The following is a 21,228-nucleotide window of genomic DNA, read 5'->3' as shown; positions in this document are numbered from 1 at the left end:
TTAGTTTGCTTAGGATAATTGCTTCCAGCTCCACCCATGTTGCTGCAAAGGGCAGGAGCTCATTCTCTTTTGTGGCTGCATAGTATTCCATAGTGTACATGTACCACATTTACTTTATCCAGTGATATATATCCCCACGCAAATCTCATCTTGTAGCTCCCATAATTCCCATGTGTTGGTGGGAGGGACCCAGTGAGAGATGATTGAATCATGGGAGTGGGCCTTTCCCTTGCTGTTCTCATGATGGTAAATGGGTCTCACGAGGGCCAATGATTTTGAAAACAGGAGTTTCCCTACACAAGCTCTCTCTTTGCCTGCTGTCATCCATATAAGATGTGACTTGCTCCTCCTTGCCTTCTGCCATGATTGTGAGTCCTCTTAAGCCATGTGGAACTGTAAGTCCAATAAACCTCTTTCTTTTGTAAGTTGCCTAGTCTTGGGTATATCTTTATCGACAGCATGAAAATGAACTAATACATTCAGTCTTCTATTTATGGCCATTTAGGTTGACTCCATGTCTTTGCTATCGTGAACAGTGCTGCAGTGAACATATGCATGCATGTATCTTTATGGTAAAATAATGTATATTCCTTTGGCTATATACCTGGTAATGGAATTGCTGGATCAAATGGTAGTTCTGTTTTTAGCTCTTTGAGAAGTCACTGCACTTCTTTCCATAATAGTTGAACTAATTTATACTCTTACCAACAGTATATAAGTGTTCCTTTTCCCCCGTAACCTTGCTAGCATTTATTTTTCAACTTTTAATAATGGCCATTCTGACTGCTGTGAAATACTATCTCATTGTGGATTTGATTTGCATTTCTCTAATGGTCAGTGATGTTGAGCATTTTTTCATATGTTTTCTAGCCACTTATATGTCTTCTTCTGAAAAGTGGCTGTTCCTATCCTTTGCCCACTTTTTTATGGGGTTGTTTGGTTTTTGCGTGTAAATTTGTGTAAGTTCCTTATAGATTCTGGATATTAGACCTTTATTGGATGCACAGTTTGCAAATATTTTCTCCCATTCCGTAGGTTGTCTTTTCACTCTGATGATAGTTTCTTTTGCTATAAGCTTCATACTTTAATTAGTTCCCATTTGTCAATTTTTGCCTTTGTTGCAATTGCTTTTGGCATCTTTTTCGTGAAATCTTTGCCAGGTCCTATGTCCAGAATGGTATTGCCTAGGTTGTCTTCCAGAGTTTTTATAGTTTTGGGTTTCACATTTAAGTCTTTAATTCATCTTGAGTTAACTTTTGTTTATGGTATAAGGAAGGGGTCCAGTTTCAATCTTCTTCATATTGCTAGCCAGCTATCCCAGCACCATTTACACCGCTTATTGAATAGGGAGTCCTTTCCCCATTGCTGGTTTTTGTTGGCTTTGTTGAAGATCAGATAGTTGTAGATGTGCAGCCTTATTTCTGAGATCTCTATTCTGTTCCATTGGTCTATATGTCTGGTTTTGTACCAGGACCCTGCTATTTTGGTTACTGTAGCCTTGTAATATAGCTTGAAATCAGGTAACATGATACCTCAGCTTTGTCTTTTTGCTTAAGATTGCCTTTGCTATTCAGGCTCTTTTTTAGTTTTGTATAAATGTAAAAATTTTTTTTAAAATTGCATGAAGAATGTCACTGGCAGTTTCATAGGAATAGCATCTGTAAATTACTCTGTGCGGTATGGCCATTTTAATGATATTGATTCTTCCTAATCATGAGCATGAAGTGTTTTTCCATGTGTTTGTGTCATCTATGATTTCCTTGAGCAGTGTTTTATAATTCTCATTGTAGAGATCTTTCACCGCTCTGGTTAGCTGTATTCCTCAGTATTTTACCCTTTTTGTGGCAATTGCGAATGAGATTACATTCTTGATTTGACTCTTAGATTGGATATTGTTCGTATATAGGAATGCTACTGATTTTGTACAGTGATTTTGTACCTGACACTTTGCTGAAATTGTTTATCAGATCACAGAGCTTTTGGGCAGAGACTATGGGGTTTTCTAGATACAAAGTTATATTATCTGCACACAAGGATAGTTTGACTTTCTTTCTTATTTGGATGCCTTTTATTTCTTTCTCTTGCCTTATTACCCTGGCCAAGACTTCCAGTACTATGTTGAATAGGAGTCATGATAGAGGGCATCCCTGTCTTGCTCTGGTTTTCAACAGAATGCTTCTAGCTTTTGCCCATTTAGTATTATGTTGGCTGTGGATTTGTTATAGATGGCTCTTATTATTTTAAAGTATATTCCTTCAATGACTAGTTTATTGAAGGTTTTTAACATGAAGCGATGTTAAATTGTATCAAAAGACTTTTCTGCATCTATTGAGATAATCATGGGTTTTTTATTTTAGTTCTCTTTACGTGATGAATCATATTTATTTATTTGTGTATGTTGAACCAACTTTGCATCCCAGGGATAAAGCCTACTTGATCTTGGTGAATTAACTTTATGATGTGCTGCTGGATTCAGTTTGCTAGTATTTTGTTGAGGACTTTTATCTGTGTTCATCAAGGATATTGACCTGAAGTTTTCTTTTTTTGTTGTGTCTCTGCCAGGTTTTGGTATCAGGATGATACTGGCCTCATAAAATGAGTTAGGAAGGAGTCTATCCTCCTCAAATTTTTGGAATAGTTTCAATAGGAATGGTATCAGCTTTTCTTTATACATCTGGCAGAATTTGGCTGTGAATCTGTCTAGTTCTGCACCTTTTTTTTGGTTGGTTGGCTTTTTATTACTGTTTCAATTTTGGGACTCATTATTGGTCTGTTCAGGGATTTAATTTCCTCCTGGTTCAGTTTTACGAGGTTATATGTGTCCAGGAATTTATCAGTTTCTTCCAGATTTTCTAGTTTGTGTGCATAGAGGTGTTTGTAGTAGTCTCTGAGGGTTTTTTGTATTCCTGTAGGTCAGTGGTAACATCCCCTTTGTTATTTCTAATTGTGTTTATTTGGCTCTTCTCTCTTCTTTCCTTTGTTAGTCTAGCTAATGGTCTGTCTTATTAATTTTTTAAAAACCAACTCTTGGATTCATTGATCTTTTGTATGATTTTTCATGTCCTAATTTCCTTCAGTTTAGCTCTAATTTTGGTTATTTCTTATCTCCTGCTATCTTTGGGGTTGGTTTGCTCTTGCTTCTCTAGTTCCTCTAGTTCCTCTAGTTGTGATGTTAGGTTGTTAATCTGAGATCTTTTTAACTTTTTGATGTGGGTGTTTAGTGCCATAAACTTCCTCTTAACACCGCCTTAGCTGTGTCCCAAAGATTCTGGTATGTTGTGTCTTTGTTCTCATTAGTTTCAAATAACTTTTTGATTGCTGCCTTAGTTTATTTACCTAAAACTCACTCAGGAGCAGGTTGTTTAACTTCCATGTAATTGTATGGTTTTGAGAGATTTTCTTAATGTTGATTTCTGTTGTTAATTTTCTGTGTGAACAATTTGTCTAATACTCTCAATGGGGTATTGAAGTCTCCCACTATTATTATGTGGGAATCAAAGTCTCTGTGTAGGTCTCCAAGAACTTCTTTATGAATCTGGGTGCTCCTCCCTTGAAGGCATATATATTTAGGATAGTTAGGTCTTCTTGTTGAATTAAACTCTTTACCATTATGTAATGTCCTACTCTATCTTTTTTGGTCTTTGTTGGTTTAAAGTCTGTTTTGTCTGAAATTATGATAGCAACCACTGCCTTTTCCTGTTTTCCATTTGCTTGGTAGATTTTTCTTTATCCCTCTATTTTGAGCCTGTGATTGTCATTGCATGTGAGATGGATCTCTTGAAGATGGCATACCAGGGTGTATTGCTTCTTTCTCCATGTTGCCACTCTGTTACTTTTACATGGAGCATTTAGCCCATTTACATTCCAAGTTAACATTTATATGTGTGGATTTGGTCCTTTTATGTTGTTAGCTGGCTATTATATAGATTTGTTTGTATGGTTGCTTTATAGTGTCACTGGTCTGTGTACTTAAGTGTGTTTTCATAGTGGCTGGTATGTTTGTTTGTTTGTTTGTTTTTCTTTCCATGTTTAGTGCTCCTTGCAGGATCTCTTGTAAGGCAGGCCTGGTGGTAATGAATTCCCTCAGCGTTTACTTGTCTGGAAAGGATCTTATTTCTTTTGAAGAAAGAAATAAGCTTATGAAGCTTAGTTTGGCTGGATATAAAATTCTTGGTGGAAAATTATTTTCTTTAAGAATGCTGGGATACTGTACAAAAACAGACACATAAGTCAATGGAACAGAATTGAGAGTCCAGAAATAAGGCCACACACCTACAACCATCTGATCTTCAACAAAGCTGACAAAAACCAGCAATGGGGAAAGGACTCCTTATTCAATAAATAGTTCTGGGATAACTGGCTAGCCATATGCAGAAGACTGAAACTGGACCCCTTTCTTTCACCATATATAAAAGTCAACTCAAGATGGATTAAAGACTTATATGTAAAACCCACAACTATAAAAACCCTGGAAGACAACATAGGTAAATACCATTCTGGACATAGGACCTGGCAAAGATTTCATGACAAAGATGCTGAAAGCAGTTGCAACAAAAGCAAAAATTAACAAGTGGGATCTAATTAAAATAAAGAGCTTCTGCACAACAAAAGACACTATCAACAAACAGCCTACAGAGTGGTAGAAAATTTTTGCAAACCATGCATCTGACAAAGGTCTAATATTCAGCATCCATAAAGAACTTAAACAAATTTACAAGCAAAACACAAACAACTCCACTAAAAAGTGGGTAAAGGCCATGAACAGACACTTTCCAAAAAAAGACCTATAAGTGGCCAACAGTCATATGAAAAAAAGCTCAATATCACTGATCATTAGAGAAATGCAAATCAAAACCATGAGATACCATCTCACACCAGTTAGAATGTCTGTTATTAAACAGTCAGAAAATAACAGATGCTGGAAAGATTGCAGAGAAAAAGGAAGAATGCACTGTTGGTGGGAGTGTAAATTAGTTCAACTGTTGTGGAAAGCAGTGTGCCAATTCCTCAAATAGCTAAAAACAGAACTACCATTCAACTCAGCAATCACATTACTGGGTATATACCCAAATGAATATACATTGTTCTACCATAAAGACACATGCACACATATGTTCATTACAGCACTATTCACAATAGCAAAGACATGGAATCAATCTACAAGCCCATTGATGATACACTGGATAAAAGAAAATGTGAGAGATATATATATATACATATATATATCTCTCACACATTTATATATATTATATATATGTATGTGTATATATATACACTATATATATACACACAATCTCTATATATGTATATATAGATATACACACACACACACACACACACACACACCCACCCACCCACCCACCATGGAATACTACACCACCATAAAAGAGAATGAGATCATGTTCTCTAAATGAACATGGATGGAGCTGGAGGCCATTATCCTAAGCAAACTAATGCAGGAACAGAAAACCAAATGCCACATTTTCTCAATTATAAGTGGGAACCAAATGATGAAAACACATGGACACCAAGAGGGGAACAACAGACACTGAGACCTACCAGAGGGTGAAGGGTTGCACAAGGGAGAGGATCAGAAAATATAAGTAATAGGTACTAGGCTTAGTACATGGGGGATGAAATAATCTGTACATCAAACCCCCATGACACAAGTTTACTTACATAATAAATGTGCACATGTACCCCTGAACTTAAAGTTTTTTTAAAAAAAGAATGTTGATATAGGCCCCCAATTTCTTCTGGCTTGTCGAGTTTCTACTGAAAGGTCTGCTGTTAACCTCATGGGATTCCCTTTGTAGGTGACCTATCCCTTCTCTCTAGCTGCCTTTAACATTTTTTCTTACATTTCAATCTTGGAAAATCTGATGATTATGTGTCTTGGGGATGTCTTCCTCTTTAGTATTTCACCGGAGTTCTCTGCATTTTCTGAATTTGAATGTTGGCCTGTCTAGAGAGGATGGGAAGGTTTGCATGGATGATATTCTGAGATATGTTTTCCAGGTTGCTTGCTTTCTCCCTAGCTCTTTCAGGGACCCCAGTGATTCATAGATTTTGGTCTCTTTACATAACCTCATATTTCTCAGAGGTTTTGTTCATTCTTTTTTATTCTTTTTTATGTATTTTCTGTTTTACTGAGTTATTTCAGAGAGCCAGTTTTCGAACTCTGAGATTCTTTCCTCAGCTTGGTTTATTCTGCTCTTAATAATTGAGGTTGCATTGTAAAATTCTTGTAGTGTGTTTTTCAGCTATTTGCTTCTGTTTTATAATGGATATTTCATTCATCAGCTCCTGAATCATTTTATGGTACTCATTAGATTCCTTGTAGTGGGTACTGACTTTCTCCTGAATCTCGATTGTCTATGTTCCCATCCATATTCTGAATTCTATTTCAGGCATTTCAGCGATTTCAACCCAGTTAGGAACCCTTGCTGGGGAACTAGTGTGGCTGTTTGGAGGAAAGAGGCCACTCTGGCTTTTTGAGCTCCCAGAGTTCTTACACTGGTTCTTTCTCATCTGTGTGGGCTGGTGTTCCTTTAACTGTGGTGTAATTTGGGTATAATCAGTAGGTTTCATTTCTGGATGTTTTCAGAGGGCCGAGGCTTTGTGCAGGGCCTTTATTTTTAGCTGAGCTCTTGTCTTTGGTTTCACAGAGGAGTATATTACCAAAAGTATTTTTGGTGTTGAAGTTTGTGCTGTGATTCAGTAGGTGGTGCTTAAGTGAAATGGCCAGTAGGTAGGCACTTGCTTTGCCATGTGGCTCCTCTGTATTTCCTCATGATTGCAGCTGTGCTCCCTCTCAGTGCTCTGATAGTGTGGGCTCCTCTCCCACTTGAGTGCTGGCTGCAGATCTCGGTTTGGCTCTCCTGGGCTGCACACTGCAATTCTGGGGTGAGCTCAGGCTTTATGTGGCCTCCTCAGCTTGGAGGCAGCAAGGCCAGGGACCTTAGCAGTGACTGTGACAGAGGGCCTTTCTCTCGTCTCTGGGGGCTCCACTCCAGAGAAATGCAGAGTTGCTACCAATCAGTATAATCAGCCAAGGTTGGGGTGGCTGCACTGGGGGCCCAAGCTGGGGGCGCCCTACCTGATAACAAGCAGGGAGGGTACGTAGGTCACAGAGTAGACAGACTGGCCTCTTCTCCTTAGAGCAACTGCAGCTTCCTAGAAGTGTGGTTAAAGCACTCATGGTCTTTTTGCCTTCCCCAGTCCGAGGGCAGCAAGAGCAGTACCACTCTGCAGTGGCCATGGGTGTGGGCCTTCAGTTGTCTCTGGGACCTCTGCCTCAGAGAAACACAGCGCCCCTGCCACTGGAAATGTTCAGCCAGGGGATGAGACAAACGCACTGCTGGCCTGAGCTGGGGGCCCTGCTTGGTGAAGAATGGAGTTTCAAGAGCTTACAGGGAGGAGAGACTGAGCTCCTCTCTGTATGGTGGCTGTGGTGTGCTTGGAGCACAGGTGAAGCCCTCAGACTGTTTCTTCCCTATACCAAGGGCAGCAGGAGCAGAACCACTGCTGTGGCAATGATGGAGGGGCTGTTGATTGCCTCTGGGAGCCCCCACTGGGGAACCTCAGAGCCAGTACCAGTGGGTGTGCTCAGCTATGATGAGGAGGCTGATCTGTAGTCCGGAGCCAGAAGCCCTGCCTCATGAAGAGTGGGGGGCCTGGGCTCACAGGGAAGAGGGTCTGGATTCCTCTCCTTATGGTGTGTAGTGTGCTGAAGGTGCCAGCATAGTGACTAGGCCCTTTGTTCCTTCCCCAGCCCCAGAGCGGTTAGGGCAATACCACTGCAGCTGCAATGGCAGAGGGATTGTGGGTTTTCTCTGGGAGTTCCTGCTCAGAGAACTGCAGAGCCACCTCCAACTGACATGTTCAGGTGGGGACAGGGTAGTTGTGTTGGAGTCCCAGGTCACAAGGGCCTCCCAGTAAGGAGAAACAGGATCGGAGACCTGGGTGGAAAAAGGTCTGGCTGCTTTTTCCACAGGGCATCTGCACTGTGCTGGGGATCTGCACCAGTTCCTTGTCACCACACACCTTCTGGAAGCCTGAAGGCAACAGGGGCGAGGGCTGCAAGACAGCAAAAATGGCAGCTTGCCTCTGTGGGAGCACCGTCCCAGGAAAACACGGAGCTGCTACCTTCCCAAAATATGGCTCTTACTATTTTCGGGTATATTCCTCTGATGACTAATCTGGGTTGTTATCATGAAGGGAAGTTGATTTTATTTGCATCTATTGAGATGATCATTTGGGTTTTGCTTTTAATTCTGTTTATGTGGTGAATCACATTTATTGAATTTTGTATGTCAAACCAGCCTTGCATCCCAGGAATAAAGCCTACTTGATCATGCTGTATGAACTTTTTGATGTGCTGCTGGATTCAGTTTGCTAGTATTTTGTTGAGGATTTTTATGTCTATATTCATCAGGGATATTGGCCTGAAGTTTTCTGTTTTCATTGTGTCTATGCCAGATTTTGGTACTAGGCTTATTCTGCTTGACTCTTGACCATCAGTACATTTGGTAAAAGATGAGATAAGGTTACCTTAGGTAATCAAAGGTATCAAAAAGTAGGAGGAAGAAAAATATATTGCATGCCAAACACCTAAATATAGTATTGCATTTAACCTTAATAACAGCCAATCTGGTGTTCATTTCTCTGCTTAGTTAGTTATTACTTTGCAGCCATCACCAAATCACTTAACTCTAATTTGGTCCTTTTGTTTCCTCTTCTGCAGAATAGAGACTAAAAATACCTATATTATAGGATCACAGTGGGAATTAATGGGCATAATGTCTGGGAAACACTTATCAAGGTGCTTATCACATGATGGATAAATAATTGATAGGAAATAGGATGATAATAACTGTGATGTTGGTCATGAGCTCTTACTACTCAAAATGTGTCTCCAGGGCCAGCAGCACTAGTATTACCTGGGAGCTAACTAGAAATTAGGAATTTCAGGCCCCACCTCAGACCTCCCATGTCAGAATCTGCATTTTAATGAGATCCCTAAGTAATTCATGTGCACATATATGTTTGAAAAGCACTAGTACAGAAAAATGACTCTGGGATTCAGCAACTTGACAGAACTCATCTAGTGGTAAACCACACAGCTGGAAGCATACTCAAATCAGAAGACGCTAAGGCCAGCATCTTTCTCTTATATCTCTAACGGTATCTGTGATTGGAGGTGTTCAGGCTTCCTGAATCCCGTTGTGATGTTCTTCTGTAATCCAAGCTATAAATGAAAGGCTTTTTACAAACATGTTTTCATGTCTACCACAGTAGCAAGAACACCATAATTTTGTTTTATTTTTCACATTTTTTATTATTCAGCTGTTTTATTTGTCACCATTTAGGGAATTATTACAAAACTTATGTCTAAAATGCATCTGATTAATGCATATTTAGGTGGCTAAGCAGATGTAGAATCGGTTGACTGCTATCATAAAAGTAAATACTGATGAAACATATATTTGCACAGCAATAATGATCCTTGCATTTGTATAAATATAACAGAGCTATTTCCCTAATCATCTAGGGAAAAAATGAGGAAAGGGTGACAGAATTACCAAATTTGTCTGGCTTACTAGGCAGATCATTTTCAAGTACAAATTTTTTTTTCATGTGAATAAAATCATGTTAATTAATAGCATCTATTACCACATTAAAATGAAAGAAGTGTATTTGAGCAAAAAACAATATAGATAATATCAGAAGCATGTTTCCAGGGCATGTCATAATTTCCAGAGCTTCTTTGTACATCATGGAAGGTGCATGTTTTTAATATATTCCTCTATAGTGCCATAGTTTGATTTTATACAAAATGTGTCCTGAGATTCAACCCTAAGTGAATAAGATATATATTTTTCCCCACATTTTAGCATCTCTGAAATTTAAATCTGTCTTACAATTGATGGTATATCAACACTGATTGGCAGCAGTTTTTCTTCTTTTTTTGTAATCAATGGAATATTTGATTCAATGAGGGGATTAGGATTCCCAGTAAACTGAAACCTAGTCCACAGGGATTATCACAGTGAGATAGTGGAAAACAAGTGGAACAGAAAGGATAGCTCATGGCTATGAGCGTTCAGGCAAAAAGAGAAGTGAATAAATAGAAGTAATGAGATTAAATAAGAAACGATTTCATAGATTTCTATTTCCACAGAGCCAGAAAGAAAAATCAAGGAAGATGAGCAAATCTAGCAAAATAGCAAGAAAGAAGAATAGGGAGATATAGAAAAAAAAAAAAAAAAGGAGAGAGAATGAAGCATCAAGATGGAAAATACAGCCAATAAGCCCACTATTGTGATCATTATTTTCTAGGTGTGGTATCCTGTGTTAGACATTCAACTTGGTGCTCCTTTTCTCATTACACACACTGATCAGTAGTGGTCCTAGAGGATAGGATGAGGCAGTTGTTTCTGGCACATTGTAGAAGGTGTGTTCTCTTCTCTGGCCTGCACAGGTAGATCCACACCCCTTCCTGTGCTCCTTCCCTCCCGCAAACTCTGTACATACTTCTCTTTCCTCTGCCTGCTGCATTTCACCCAGTCCCAAACCACCAGGAGATGTAAAATGATTAATACTTCTGTTTGTTCTTTCAGGTGATATCAAGACTATCAAACAAATCTACGGTCTCACAGGTATGGCTTTTGCTACAGAGCAAAATATCTAAAATCTGGAGGATTACCAATAAATCTGTCTTTCTCTTCAGAATTTCATGTATTTATCTTTTACTTTCCCTACTTGACTTCCCAATAAAAGATGTGGCAACTGACTTGCTTGAGTTTGAGCATAGAGGAGAATTGAAACTCATATTTCTATGGGAGCATTTTATAGTTATTGTTATAAAGCAGTTTGTTACCAAAACATGCCAAATGTGAAGTCCTAAGATGTTAATCTTAAAAGTACTTTCATTGCATTTAAAATTGGCAGTCAAATTTTTTCTTGTAAGTGTCCATAATGCTAAAAATATGGTTGAGAGATATTCTGGAACCATGTTTTATGATTCAGTCAGCTCTTAAAACAGTTTCAACTTTTAAGAACTCTCTAATTTCAAGAAAAGTTTCCTGAAAAAACTAATTTGTGAAGATTATTAGCTGGACTTTTATTACCAATAATCCTGTGACACAGAGGCACGCAAATAGATTAAATTACATAATGCATTATGAAGACATTAAGAATTTACGGAAGATGATGGTGGAGAAGGGTCAAATAGGGTTTACTTTTTATTTTAATTATACTTTAAGTTCTGGGTTACATGTGCAGAACGTTCAGTTTTGTTACATAGGTATACATGTGCCCTGGTGGTTTGCTGCACCCATCAACCTGTCACCTACATTAGGTATTTCTCCTAATGTTATCCCTGCCCTAGCCCCCCACCCCCCACAGGCACCAGTGTGTGATGTTCCCCTCCCTGTGTCCATGTGTTCTCATTGTTCAACTCGCATGTATGAGTGAGAACATGTGGTGTTTGGTTTTCTGATCTTGTGATAGTTTGCTGAGAATGGTGGTTTCCAGCTTCATCCTTGTGCCTGCAAAGGACATGAGCTCATCCTTTTTTATGGCTGCATAGTATTCCATGGTGTATATGTGCCAGATTTTCTTAATCCAGTCTATCATCATTGATGAGCATCTGGATTGGTTCCAAGTCTTTGCTATTGTGAATAGTGCCACAATAAACATACGTGTGCGTGTGTCTTTATCATAGAATGAGTCTCCCTCTGTTGCCCAGGCTAGATTGCAGTGGCATGATCTCAGCTCACTGCAACCTCCGCTTCCTGGGTTCAAGCGATTCTCCTGCCTCCACCTCCTGAGTAGCTGGGATTACAGACATGCACCACCACACATCACTTATTTTTCTGGTATTTTTAGTAGAAACGGGTTTCACCGTGTTGGCCAACCTGGTTTTGAACTCCTGACCTCAAGTGATCTGCCTGCCTCGGCATCCCAAAGTGCTAGCATTACAGGCCCACTTTTAGTATTACATTGGGAAACTTCTTAGAAGCTCTTAAAGCATTTCAGTGCTTTCATTCAAGTTTCTCCTGGCACTAGTTGTCTTTTCTCTCTCATTTCTACAAAATCCTCCTCAGCAACAAGAAAAATGGCCTTCATGGTCCATAAATGTCTTTGTCTTAACTCTTCTCATCAGACAGCTTTTCCTTTCTACTGCACTGCTTTCACCCCAGACCTTTCTATATTCCCTTTCTTATGAAAAAAAAATAGCCTTTTTTTGTATTTTTCAATTTGAATTCCTCTCCCTTTCATAGAACTCTGAAAATGAAGATCTGTCCCAAGACTACAACATCCTAAACTTTAAACAACAACAAAATCCTCCTGTATAATTTAGGCTGAAGTTAATTTGTGATGTTAAAACTACCAGAATAACAGGTGTTGTTTCCCTCTTGTAGACAAGTCCAGAAATAGAAAATATAAAACTCCCATGTGTCAATAAGGTGCCAGGATGTGTTATTTATTATTTTTGCTTCATCATTCTCAAAATATGGTTTCCTTCTCCAAGATCTCCTCATTCTCCAAGGTGGCTGCTGAACACACATTCACTTCATCCATATTTCAGAGTAGAAACAAAAGAAATGTGCAAGAGTAAGATAGACGTTACCATGTTTCTAGGAGCCTTTCTAAAAATTTCTTAAAACCTGTTCACTTATATGCTACCATCTCATAACTTAGCCTTATGGTCAAACCAAGTGGCAAGGGAACCTGAGAAAGGTAACTCATACTCCTGCATGGAGGCTAATGTGAGGCTGAATATTTAATAATATAATAAACTTAGGTCCTGTCTGCAGTGATGGCAGGTGGGATAATTGATTATTGGTATAAGTAATGTCGGCTGCCCTGATTGTGAGTCAGTATCTAAGCAACTTGTCCAAGACACCAAGTCTCCATGACAAAATGGAAGTATGAAATTTCCACAAACTTGTAGAAGTACAAATACTTGACAGGTTATTAGTCAGAGAATTCAATTAGAGCCAATAGAGGCTTCTTGAAACAAAGGAATGATTAACTTGCCAATGCAAATGTAAACAGAATTCTAATTAGAGAATGCGCTCATTTTTTCTCATTTCTTAGATTAAGTTTGCCCTGTTGTGTCTTTAGCTGGGTAAACTAATTTTTCTATCCAACGATGCTAGTGTACAAATGTTCCCCTGTAATTCCATGTAGGCCCAATTTTTGTTAAAAACACAGAGTTTTAAATGCTGTGAAAAACAAACAAGAGTAACATCATGACTATGCCAGCAAAAAAAAAAAAAGTATGCCCTCGTCATTAATTAAAATAACCATACGTATTTGGAAAGATGAGTCTAAGAATGCCATTTCTTCAAGAAATTTTGAGCCAATAAGATTAAAGTACAAGAACTTCATAAGTAAACTGTGCATTTCACTCAGCACCTGTGGCCTAAACTGAACGGGCTATTGCCTATAAGTCACTGCAATGTTAGATCTGTTATTATACCTGTAATATATACACCATATACACCAAAAAATCCATATACACCAAAATCCATATACACCAAAAAAACAACTATTCATTTAAGTCAATAACCATGACAGCCCAGAGTCTGAATAGTAATCTTAGGGATTTTCAGTTCTTTGCCTTATTTTTATCATAAATTATTCATGATCAGATATAAGGGATTCAATTTTCAAAAAAGACAGAGGCACAGAAAAGTGAGCAGAGAAGCCATGTCTGGGGCAAAGCAAGAAGCACACACTATTACAGTGACTGTGTTGAGGGCCACTAGTTAGCCTCTGCTGCGTTCACTGCCCTGGCCTTTCCATCATCACCTCAATTGTCTTTTCCCACACTCTTTCTTTCCTCTTCTTAGTCTACACAGTTGAATGATCCCAGTCAAGAGTCCAGTAGTTATAGGATGGGTTTTGGCAAGACTATTTTTCCTTCCTTTTCCAAGCTTTTCAAAGGAAGCAGACCAGGTGGTTTGCTTCTTTTCTTGCTAGTGACTGGAAAGAACAAGGAGAACAGGAAGCAGAGTAGCTGAGAATACTTCTGATCTTCTTCCATTCATGTGATCCAAAATAGGAAAGCTTTTTATTCTCAAGAATAATGCAATTTTGCTGGTTAATCTCCATGTAAAGTTCCAGTAAAGACCCTGTAATTTTAAATAACAAGGCCTAAGACCCTCCATTAAAATGGAAAATGTCTTTATTTCTAAGAGCATGCCATCATATACTATTACAAATGACAGGCTGATTAAAATCTAGTTGCAAACCTGGTATAATGCACCTTTCACGTGGCTCCCCATGAAGACAGTTTAAAAGACCAAGAGAAGGGTTAAAATCAGGGGCTAAAAATCAAGAAAGCATAGAGAGTAAACCTGGAGAAGAGCAGAAGTGGGAAGACCTTTAACACCTGATAAAATAATAACAAAATCTGCAAAGACTTCGGTTTTAATGAAAAGTAAGTCTCTAAGAGATTTGACTTTGTTCAAATGAGACCTCCAGCATTAATGATATACCTTTTCTGCGGTTTTGCAGTCTGTACTAATTTATATTATCCACTGATTTAGTCAGAGCCCAAGGGAAATGGCAGCATCAACAAGCGACTCCCATCCATTGTGGAAGATGAGGAAGAGGAGGAGGAGGGGGAGGAAGAGGAGGCAGTCTCCATCTCTCCCATCTGCACAAGGGGATCTTCTTCACGCAACAAGAAGGTTGGAAGCAATAAAACCTACTTGGGCTTAAGCTTAAAGCAACTGGCCTCGGGAACGGTGCCCTTTCACTCGCCTATCAGAGTCTCCAGGTCAAATTCCCCCAAAACCAAGCAGGAAATTGACCCCCCCAACCATAATAAAAGGAAAGAGAAGAACTTGAAATTGCAACTTTCAACTTTGAATAATGCTGGACCCCCAGACCTCAGTCCAAGGTAAGAGTTCATATCATATAACTTTCTCACGTGAACGTGGCTGCCTTTTATACAGAGTGTAGTACCTGACTTCAGCCTTCTGAGCCTTTCTACTCCACAGATTCCTAGCCTGGAATCCTCAGCTTTTCTGAGTTTTGTGGGCAATTTTTTGAGTGTATGTGCAAGTGTGTGTGTGCATGCAGGATGGGCAAAATATGTTCTCAAAATACTAAATGTTCAGAAATCCTTCTTTACTCGTTTTATTCATTTTGCACTACCTATTATGTTAAATGTATATTCCTACATTGTGATTTTATGATTTATAGTGAAAATAAAAGAAATGGAACAAACTCCATCCATGTTATCCCCTCAATGCTTGATCTTACCAAAAGTTTCATAAGCAACGAGTTGAAATTAGGAAGAAAATGAAATGCAGATTTTTATTTTTCATACTATTCTTGCCTTATTATCAAGGATGGATAAAACTTAGTTTTATTTCTGGTCTCTTCAATAAGTAACACAGCATGGTTTCATTTTTCATTTCTTAAAAATCACTTTAGAATCCACTAAAGGTGATTGAAAGCGTGAAAAATCCTGATTCCGAAGATGTTCAGGGGTAGGCCGTGGTGTAGAAAAGCAATAGCCATCATCAAAATCACATAACAGCTGAATAATAATCAATAAAACATGAAAAACATATGTATTACTTTTTATGTTTCATGTATTTTGCTAGATAATTTCACATTCACAACTGCATTTAATCTTCTCAGAACCCTATAAAGTAGTTCGTGTTATCTCTATTATAAAGTTGTAAGAAGTGAAATTCGAAGGGTAAATATTTTTTTGAAGATCTCAGAGATATTAAGTATTGAAAGGTGGATTCAAAGTTTGTTTTTCTATTTATAAAGCAAGTGATCTTTCTCAAATACTATATTTTTATTATTTATTTGAACAACATTCTTATTCATTAAGATAAAATATTAAGGAAAAGATAAACAAAATAGGTTTAGCAAAAAGTAGTCGGATGATATATTTTCAAGAATTCAGTTGGAGATGGTAATTTGAAAATATTGCTTAACTCTTCTTCGTAAGTTTATACTAAAATTAAACATAATAAATTATAAATAGGAAGAGACTGTACTGGAGCTGAGAAAGAAAGGTTTATATACAACGTAATCTTACATTTATAAAAAGAATATATGTTCCTTTATAGAGAAAATAATATTTTGAGGACATACATCAAAATATTGACTATAGTAGTAGATCACAGGTGATTTTTATTTTCTGGTTTTTTGTTACCTTTATGTTTAAATTTTCTACAATAGACTTGTATTTTTTTTAAATAATGAGTGGGTTAGATACTATTTACCATGAAAAGAAGACTAAATACTGATTTAAATATAATTATTTAACTCTGACATTTAGAATTTTCTCTAAGTCTAGAGTAGAGGTGTAATCAAATTTATTTTCTGTGATGCTAAGGGTTAAAACCTGGAGAGTAGTGATTTCACATGAATTTAGGTAAGAGGACTTTTATACCATACCTTAAAGTTTTGAATCTGAGAATAAGTAAAAGAGCCTCTGTCTACAACAGTAGTGTGTGATAAAAAATATAATGTGATATAAAATTGTGAGCTACATATATACTTTTAAATTATCTAACAGCTACATTTTTAAGCGTGATAAAAGTGAAATTAATTTTAATAATATATTTTATTTGACTGAATATGTTCCAAATATTATTTTAAATTTGAACAATATAAAAATACTCAGTGAAATAATTTACATTTTTTAACCATATTCTTCAAAATCCAGTGTGTATTGTATTTTTACAGCACATCTCAATTTGCACAAACCACATTTCAAGTACTCAATAGCAATATAAGGCTAATGGTTACTATACTGAATAGCTCAGCTCTAGAGTATCTAGAATTTAGAAATTTAACATAATATCTTTTAACTCTTTAAAAATACTGGAATCCGTGAATATGAATCCACAGCCAGTCAATTTCCTTTATTTTAAGTAGGATCGTTGATGGAATTGAAGATGGAAACAGCAGTGAAGAAAGTCAGACTTTTGATTTTGGCTCTGAACGAATCAGATCAGAGCCCAGAATTTCTCCTCCTCTTGGAGGTAAGATCTATATTTAGTCTTCTCCTAAGGTACAATATTTCTTATTGACTTGTAATGTTTGTTATGGGCATTTTTTTTTTTTTTTTGCTTTCCTGTCCTTAGAATATTCTCCCTGTCATAGAACCTTACCAATACCATTGAATAATTTCACATGAGTTTATGCCATTTCCAAGTTAAGATGTCATTTGTGATCATTTCTCTGTCCAGATTGGATGAGCTACCATTTAGCAGCCAAGGTAATTGATATGCCAGGAGACTCAAATTTCTGCTATTCATCAGAGGATAGCCGTGTTTTACTATTATAAATTTAGATTAATCCATAAAAACATTATCTAGAGGAAATGCCATGTTGATTGTGCACTGAGGGAACATTGGTTATATTTAACCAATTTATTCAGTGTGAGGTTATATACTTGCAGTTTTCCAGACGATAAACAACTTCAGAAAGATATAAGCATGTTAGAAATGATGGAGAACTATGTGATTGTGTTAACCTTTAGTGATGGTGAATTAATGTGAAGGTACCTCCAACTCTAGCCCAAATCCCTCTCTTTACTTTTCAATATTGAGTTTGTTGCTCGTAAGAGGGATTCTGTCAACAAGACAAATAAAATGACAAATAAACTCTAAAGAAGACACACCTGTATTTGATAAAAAGAGAATAGTGAACATGTGCTGAATAGGCAGAGACAATCCAAAACAATTACCAGCAAACTACCTAATACAAGGCCAGCAATCCTCACCCAACCTCCCCTTCCCTTCCTACCAAGTTCTAAAATCCTTGTATTAGAATGTCTTGATAATTAGCAAATCCCTTTATGAACAAAGCCAAGCCCAAGAAAGACATTTGAATGTACAGTTCTGGAGATGTTTCTCTGGTAGAATACCAGCATTTCATCTGAATCAGTAATTCTTTCCAGCACTCATCATCTTCTTGGGAAACTAAGGGATACTTGTGAAATTCCTTGATTGGGAGTGTGAAGTGAGGAAAATGCAAAAGGATAAGGAGTACAGTATTGATTTATTGATTTAATTGACTTACATATGTTGATATTACTGTGCTTGGACCAAGGAGCAAAGAAATCATAGTTATCATCAAACTGGTATATTTGCAATAAAAGCCTGTTGACACCTCAATTGGATGTTTACCTTTTTGGTTCAACTAGAGACAGTGCACAGAAACTCACCATTTCATCCACATATTTCTAGTCCTACCACTCTCTTAGCTTCCTCCTCTTCCTTAGCCTATCACCTACCCCTACGTTTATGCATTCAAGCAACAAGTTTTCTAGAAGCAACTTCCAAAATATCTCAGTTCTCTCTAAGACTTTCTACCATTACTGCTACCACTCTTTCTCTAGCTATATCTATCTCTTGCTTGCATTGCTACCAAAGTCTTTTCTTTGACCTCACACTGTTTTCCATGCAAAGTGAATTTTATTAATTCAAATTTATTTGTATTACTCTATTCCTATGCTTAAAACCCTAATATGGCTTTCTATTGCCCTTAGTATGAAATTCAAACCTATTGCATAATTACTTTATATAAGTTATTTTACTTTTTTAGTAGAGATGGGATCTCCCTATGTTGCCCAGGCTAGTCTTGAACTCCTGGGCTCAAGGAATCCTCCTGTCTCAACCTCACAAAATGCTGGGATTACAAGCATGAGCCACCATGCCTGGCCTACTTTTTAAATGTTTATTTTTCCTGCTCAACTCTAAGCTCCATGAGTGTCAACTATATTTTCTTTATTGGTTGCTATCTACTCTAAAAGAGGGCTGGCAATTCGTTGAATGAATGGATTATCTCTGCAAGATATATCTGCAAAACAATTTCTTATTACTCTATTTCAGACTGTTTTGAACTACTTTTCTTCCCCCACCAACAAGTTTTCTCCTCATAATTGACCAGAATTAGGATGGTCTTATCTGTCAAATCTTTTCCACTCAAGCTGGCACTGACTCACCTGTACTCTTGTCCCTGACAGAAATAAATATATTTGGAAGAGCAAAGTAGAGAAAAAGTGGAGAAGAAGAACTAAAAACTGGGAGAAATTACCCTTTAGAGTGACCCAGGAAGAGAAAGGCAACCTGCAGTGGATATTAGTATCTGATATATATGTGGGAGGAAACTATGCTCATGGGCACATGAATCAATGTTTAGAATGGAACGAGAGAAGAAAAATAATATCCCTTTTCTATGGCTTGAGCACTGACTATGATACAGTTTTAAACAATGGTCAAAGAAAAGAAAATGTGCCATCTTGGAACATGGTGGTGACTGTACTCGGGGAAATGGGGTGTTTGCAATGGACACATCCAGTCACTGTGGGTGCAATCACCACCATGATGTGTGTCCGGAGAGTATATCTGGTGCCATCCAGAGGAATACAAAAAGCTTGCCTGATCCCGAAAAGACAGTACAGTGCACAGACATCAGAAAAGGTTAAAAGTGATAGCGCGGACTTTCTTTCATATTCTAATTGCCTCAATCCTCAAATATGAGGTTTATTCCTAAAGGACTCATTTTGTGTGTGTGTCACTTTTCAGATCCAGAGATTGGAGCTGCTGTTCTCTTCATCAAAGCAGAGGAGACCAAGCAGCAGATAAACAAACTCAACAGTGAGGTATGGAGCTCTTTCTTTGGTCATGCTTAAATGGTAAGAGGAGATATAAATCCTAGTTACTCGCAGAAGCAGTGTAATATAGTAGTTACAGGCATGCATTCCAGAATGAGACCACCATGGGTGAATCTCTGCTCTGCCTCATGTAAGTTGTGTGACCTCTGACAAGTCACTTACCTTCTCTCAAGCTCCACTTCCCCAATGTGTAAGAAGGGAAGAATAATAATGCCTGCCTTATGGCCCCTTGTGAAATTAAATAAAATAATCTAGGTCAATCATTTAGCATAAAGTGTCTTAGATATATGCATATTTGGTTTAATTGGTACGTTTTAAACTTTTTTGTGACCTTCCATTTTTAATGAGTTAAAGCAAGGTCACAAGTTCACAGAAGAATGCTGTTTCTCAGTGTAGTCAAATGGCCTGAACTCTGTTCTTTCCTCTGACTTGTATTTGCTTGTGTCACCTTGGGTACTTTACCTCTCTAAATCTTACTATCTGTTCATTTTTAACAGTTTTATTGAGGTATATTTATATATCATAAAATTTGTCCATTTCACCAATACAATCCAGTGAGTTTTAGTAACTTTATTGAATCCATCATCTATAAATCAGTTTTAGGATATATTTTCTTCCCCCAGTAAGATCTCTTATACTCATTTTATAGTTAATCTCTATTCTTATGTCCAGCCCTAGGCAACTACTTATCTACTTTTTATTTCTATAAATCTGCTTTTGCTGGCAATTTTATAGAAATAAATACAAAAATAAGATACTTTCTTGATTACTGTCTTAATTGAGGTCTCTCTCATTAAAATAAAATAAAACAAGTTCTGAGACTATATGGGTGCAAATAGTTTATTTGAAAAGTGATACAGGAAGTATAATTAAAGAATAGAGAAGTAAGACAGAAAAGGAAGGAAAGCAAAACAGAAGGATGTGTTAGTGAGACAGTTAAACTTGTAAACAACTGGGGCTCAATCCCACTGGAGACCTCTGAGAGACTATGTAGGACAACTCAAAATTATTCAACCAAGAAGCAAGGAAAAGTGGAGTTGAGGCTCTTCAGGCAGGCCTGAAGGAAAAAAAAATTGCTCAGGTGAGAATATGCAGCAAAACCTGTGCCTGTCTTTGGTGACCAGGGTAGACCCAGGCAAGGGCATGTGGGCAGGGACAGACAGTGCAATAGAATCCTTTTCTAGGAGTAAAGTCTTATTAATAGTTGATTTGATGACACCTTGGGGAAAATGTAATCACGTGACGGTATTGATGAGATTTATGAAAAATGAAGTTCATATAATCAGCTTCCAGTTATCTGTAATAAGGGCAGACTGAGTAGCTTGTCATAAAATCTGCAGGTTTCTCTTAAACCTGTGTTTCTTCAGCTTCGTGGAGATTTATGTTTTACTACCATCTCCCTTCTGCACCTGCCCTCTCTGGAGCTGAGATTGTTGGTAATAAGAAGTAAGAGAGCCGAAGGACAGACTAACAAAGCAGAAAAGGAAAACTAGATGGTCCACTAACTGGCTTGAAAATACTTAAATCACAAAGACTCAGCCATGCACTGGATCACC

The 21,228-nt window shown here is 37.7% G+C and overlaps 1 protein-coding gene across 1 annotated transcript in view; it reads left to right on the top strand.

Moving 5' to 3' along the window:
* The window catches only part of KCNH8 (potassium voltage-gated channel subfamily H member 8), a 394,745-nt gene that overhangs the window by 357,502 nt on the left and 16,015 nt on the right, over positions 1-21,228 (top strand). The window contains exons 12-15 of the mRNA XM_054483001.1: positions 10,623-10,661; positions 14,565-14,920; positions 16,927-17,033; positions 19,584-19,660. Of these exons, the coding sequence (XP_054338976.1) occupies positions 10,623-10,661; positions 14,565-14,920; positions 16,927-17,033; positions 19,584-19,660 (579 nt within the window). The remainder of the gene's footprint in view (positions 1-10,622; positions 10,662-14,564; positions 14,921-16,926; positions 17,034-19,583; positions 19,661-21,228) is intronic.

This window comes from Pongo pygmaeus, chromosome 2, assembly GCF_028885625.2.
Source record: "Pongo pygmaeus isolate AG05252 chromosome 2, NHGRI_mPonPyg2-v2.0_pri, whole genome shotgun sequence".
Classification (NCBI taxonomy): Eukaryota; Metazoa; Chordata; class Mammalia; order Primates; family Hominidae; genus Pongo; species Pongo pygmaeus.
The sequence above is the reverse complement of the archived record's forward strand: the minus strand, read 5'-3'. Positions and strand labels throughout refer to the sequence as shown.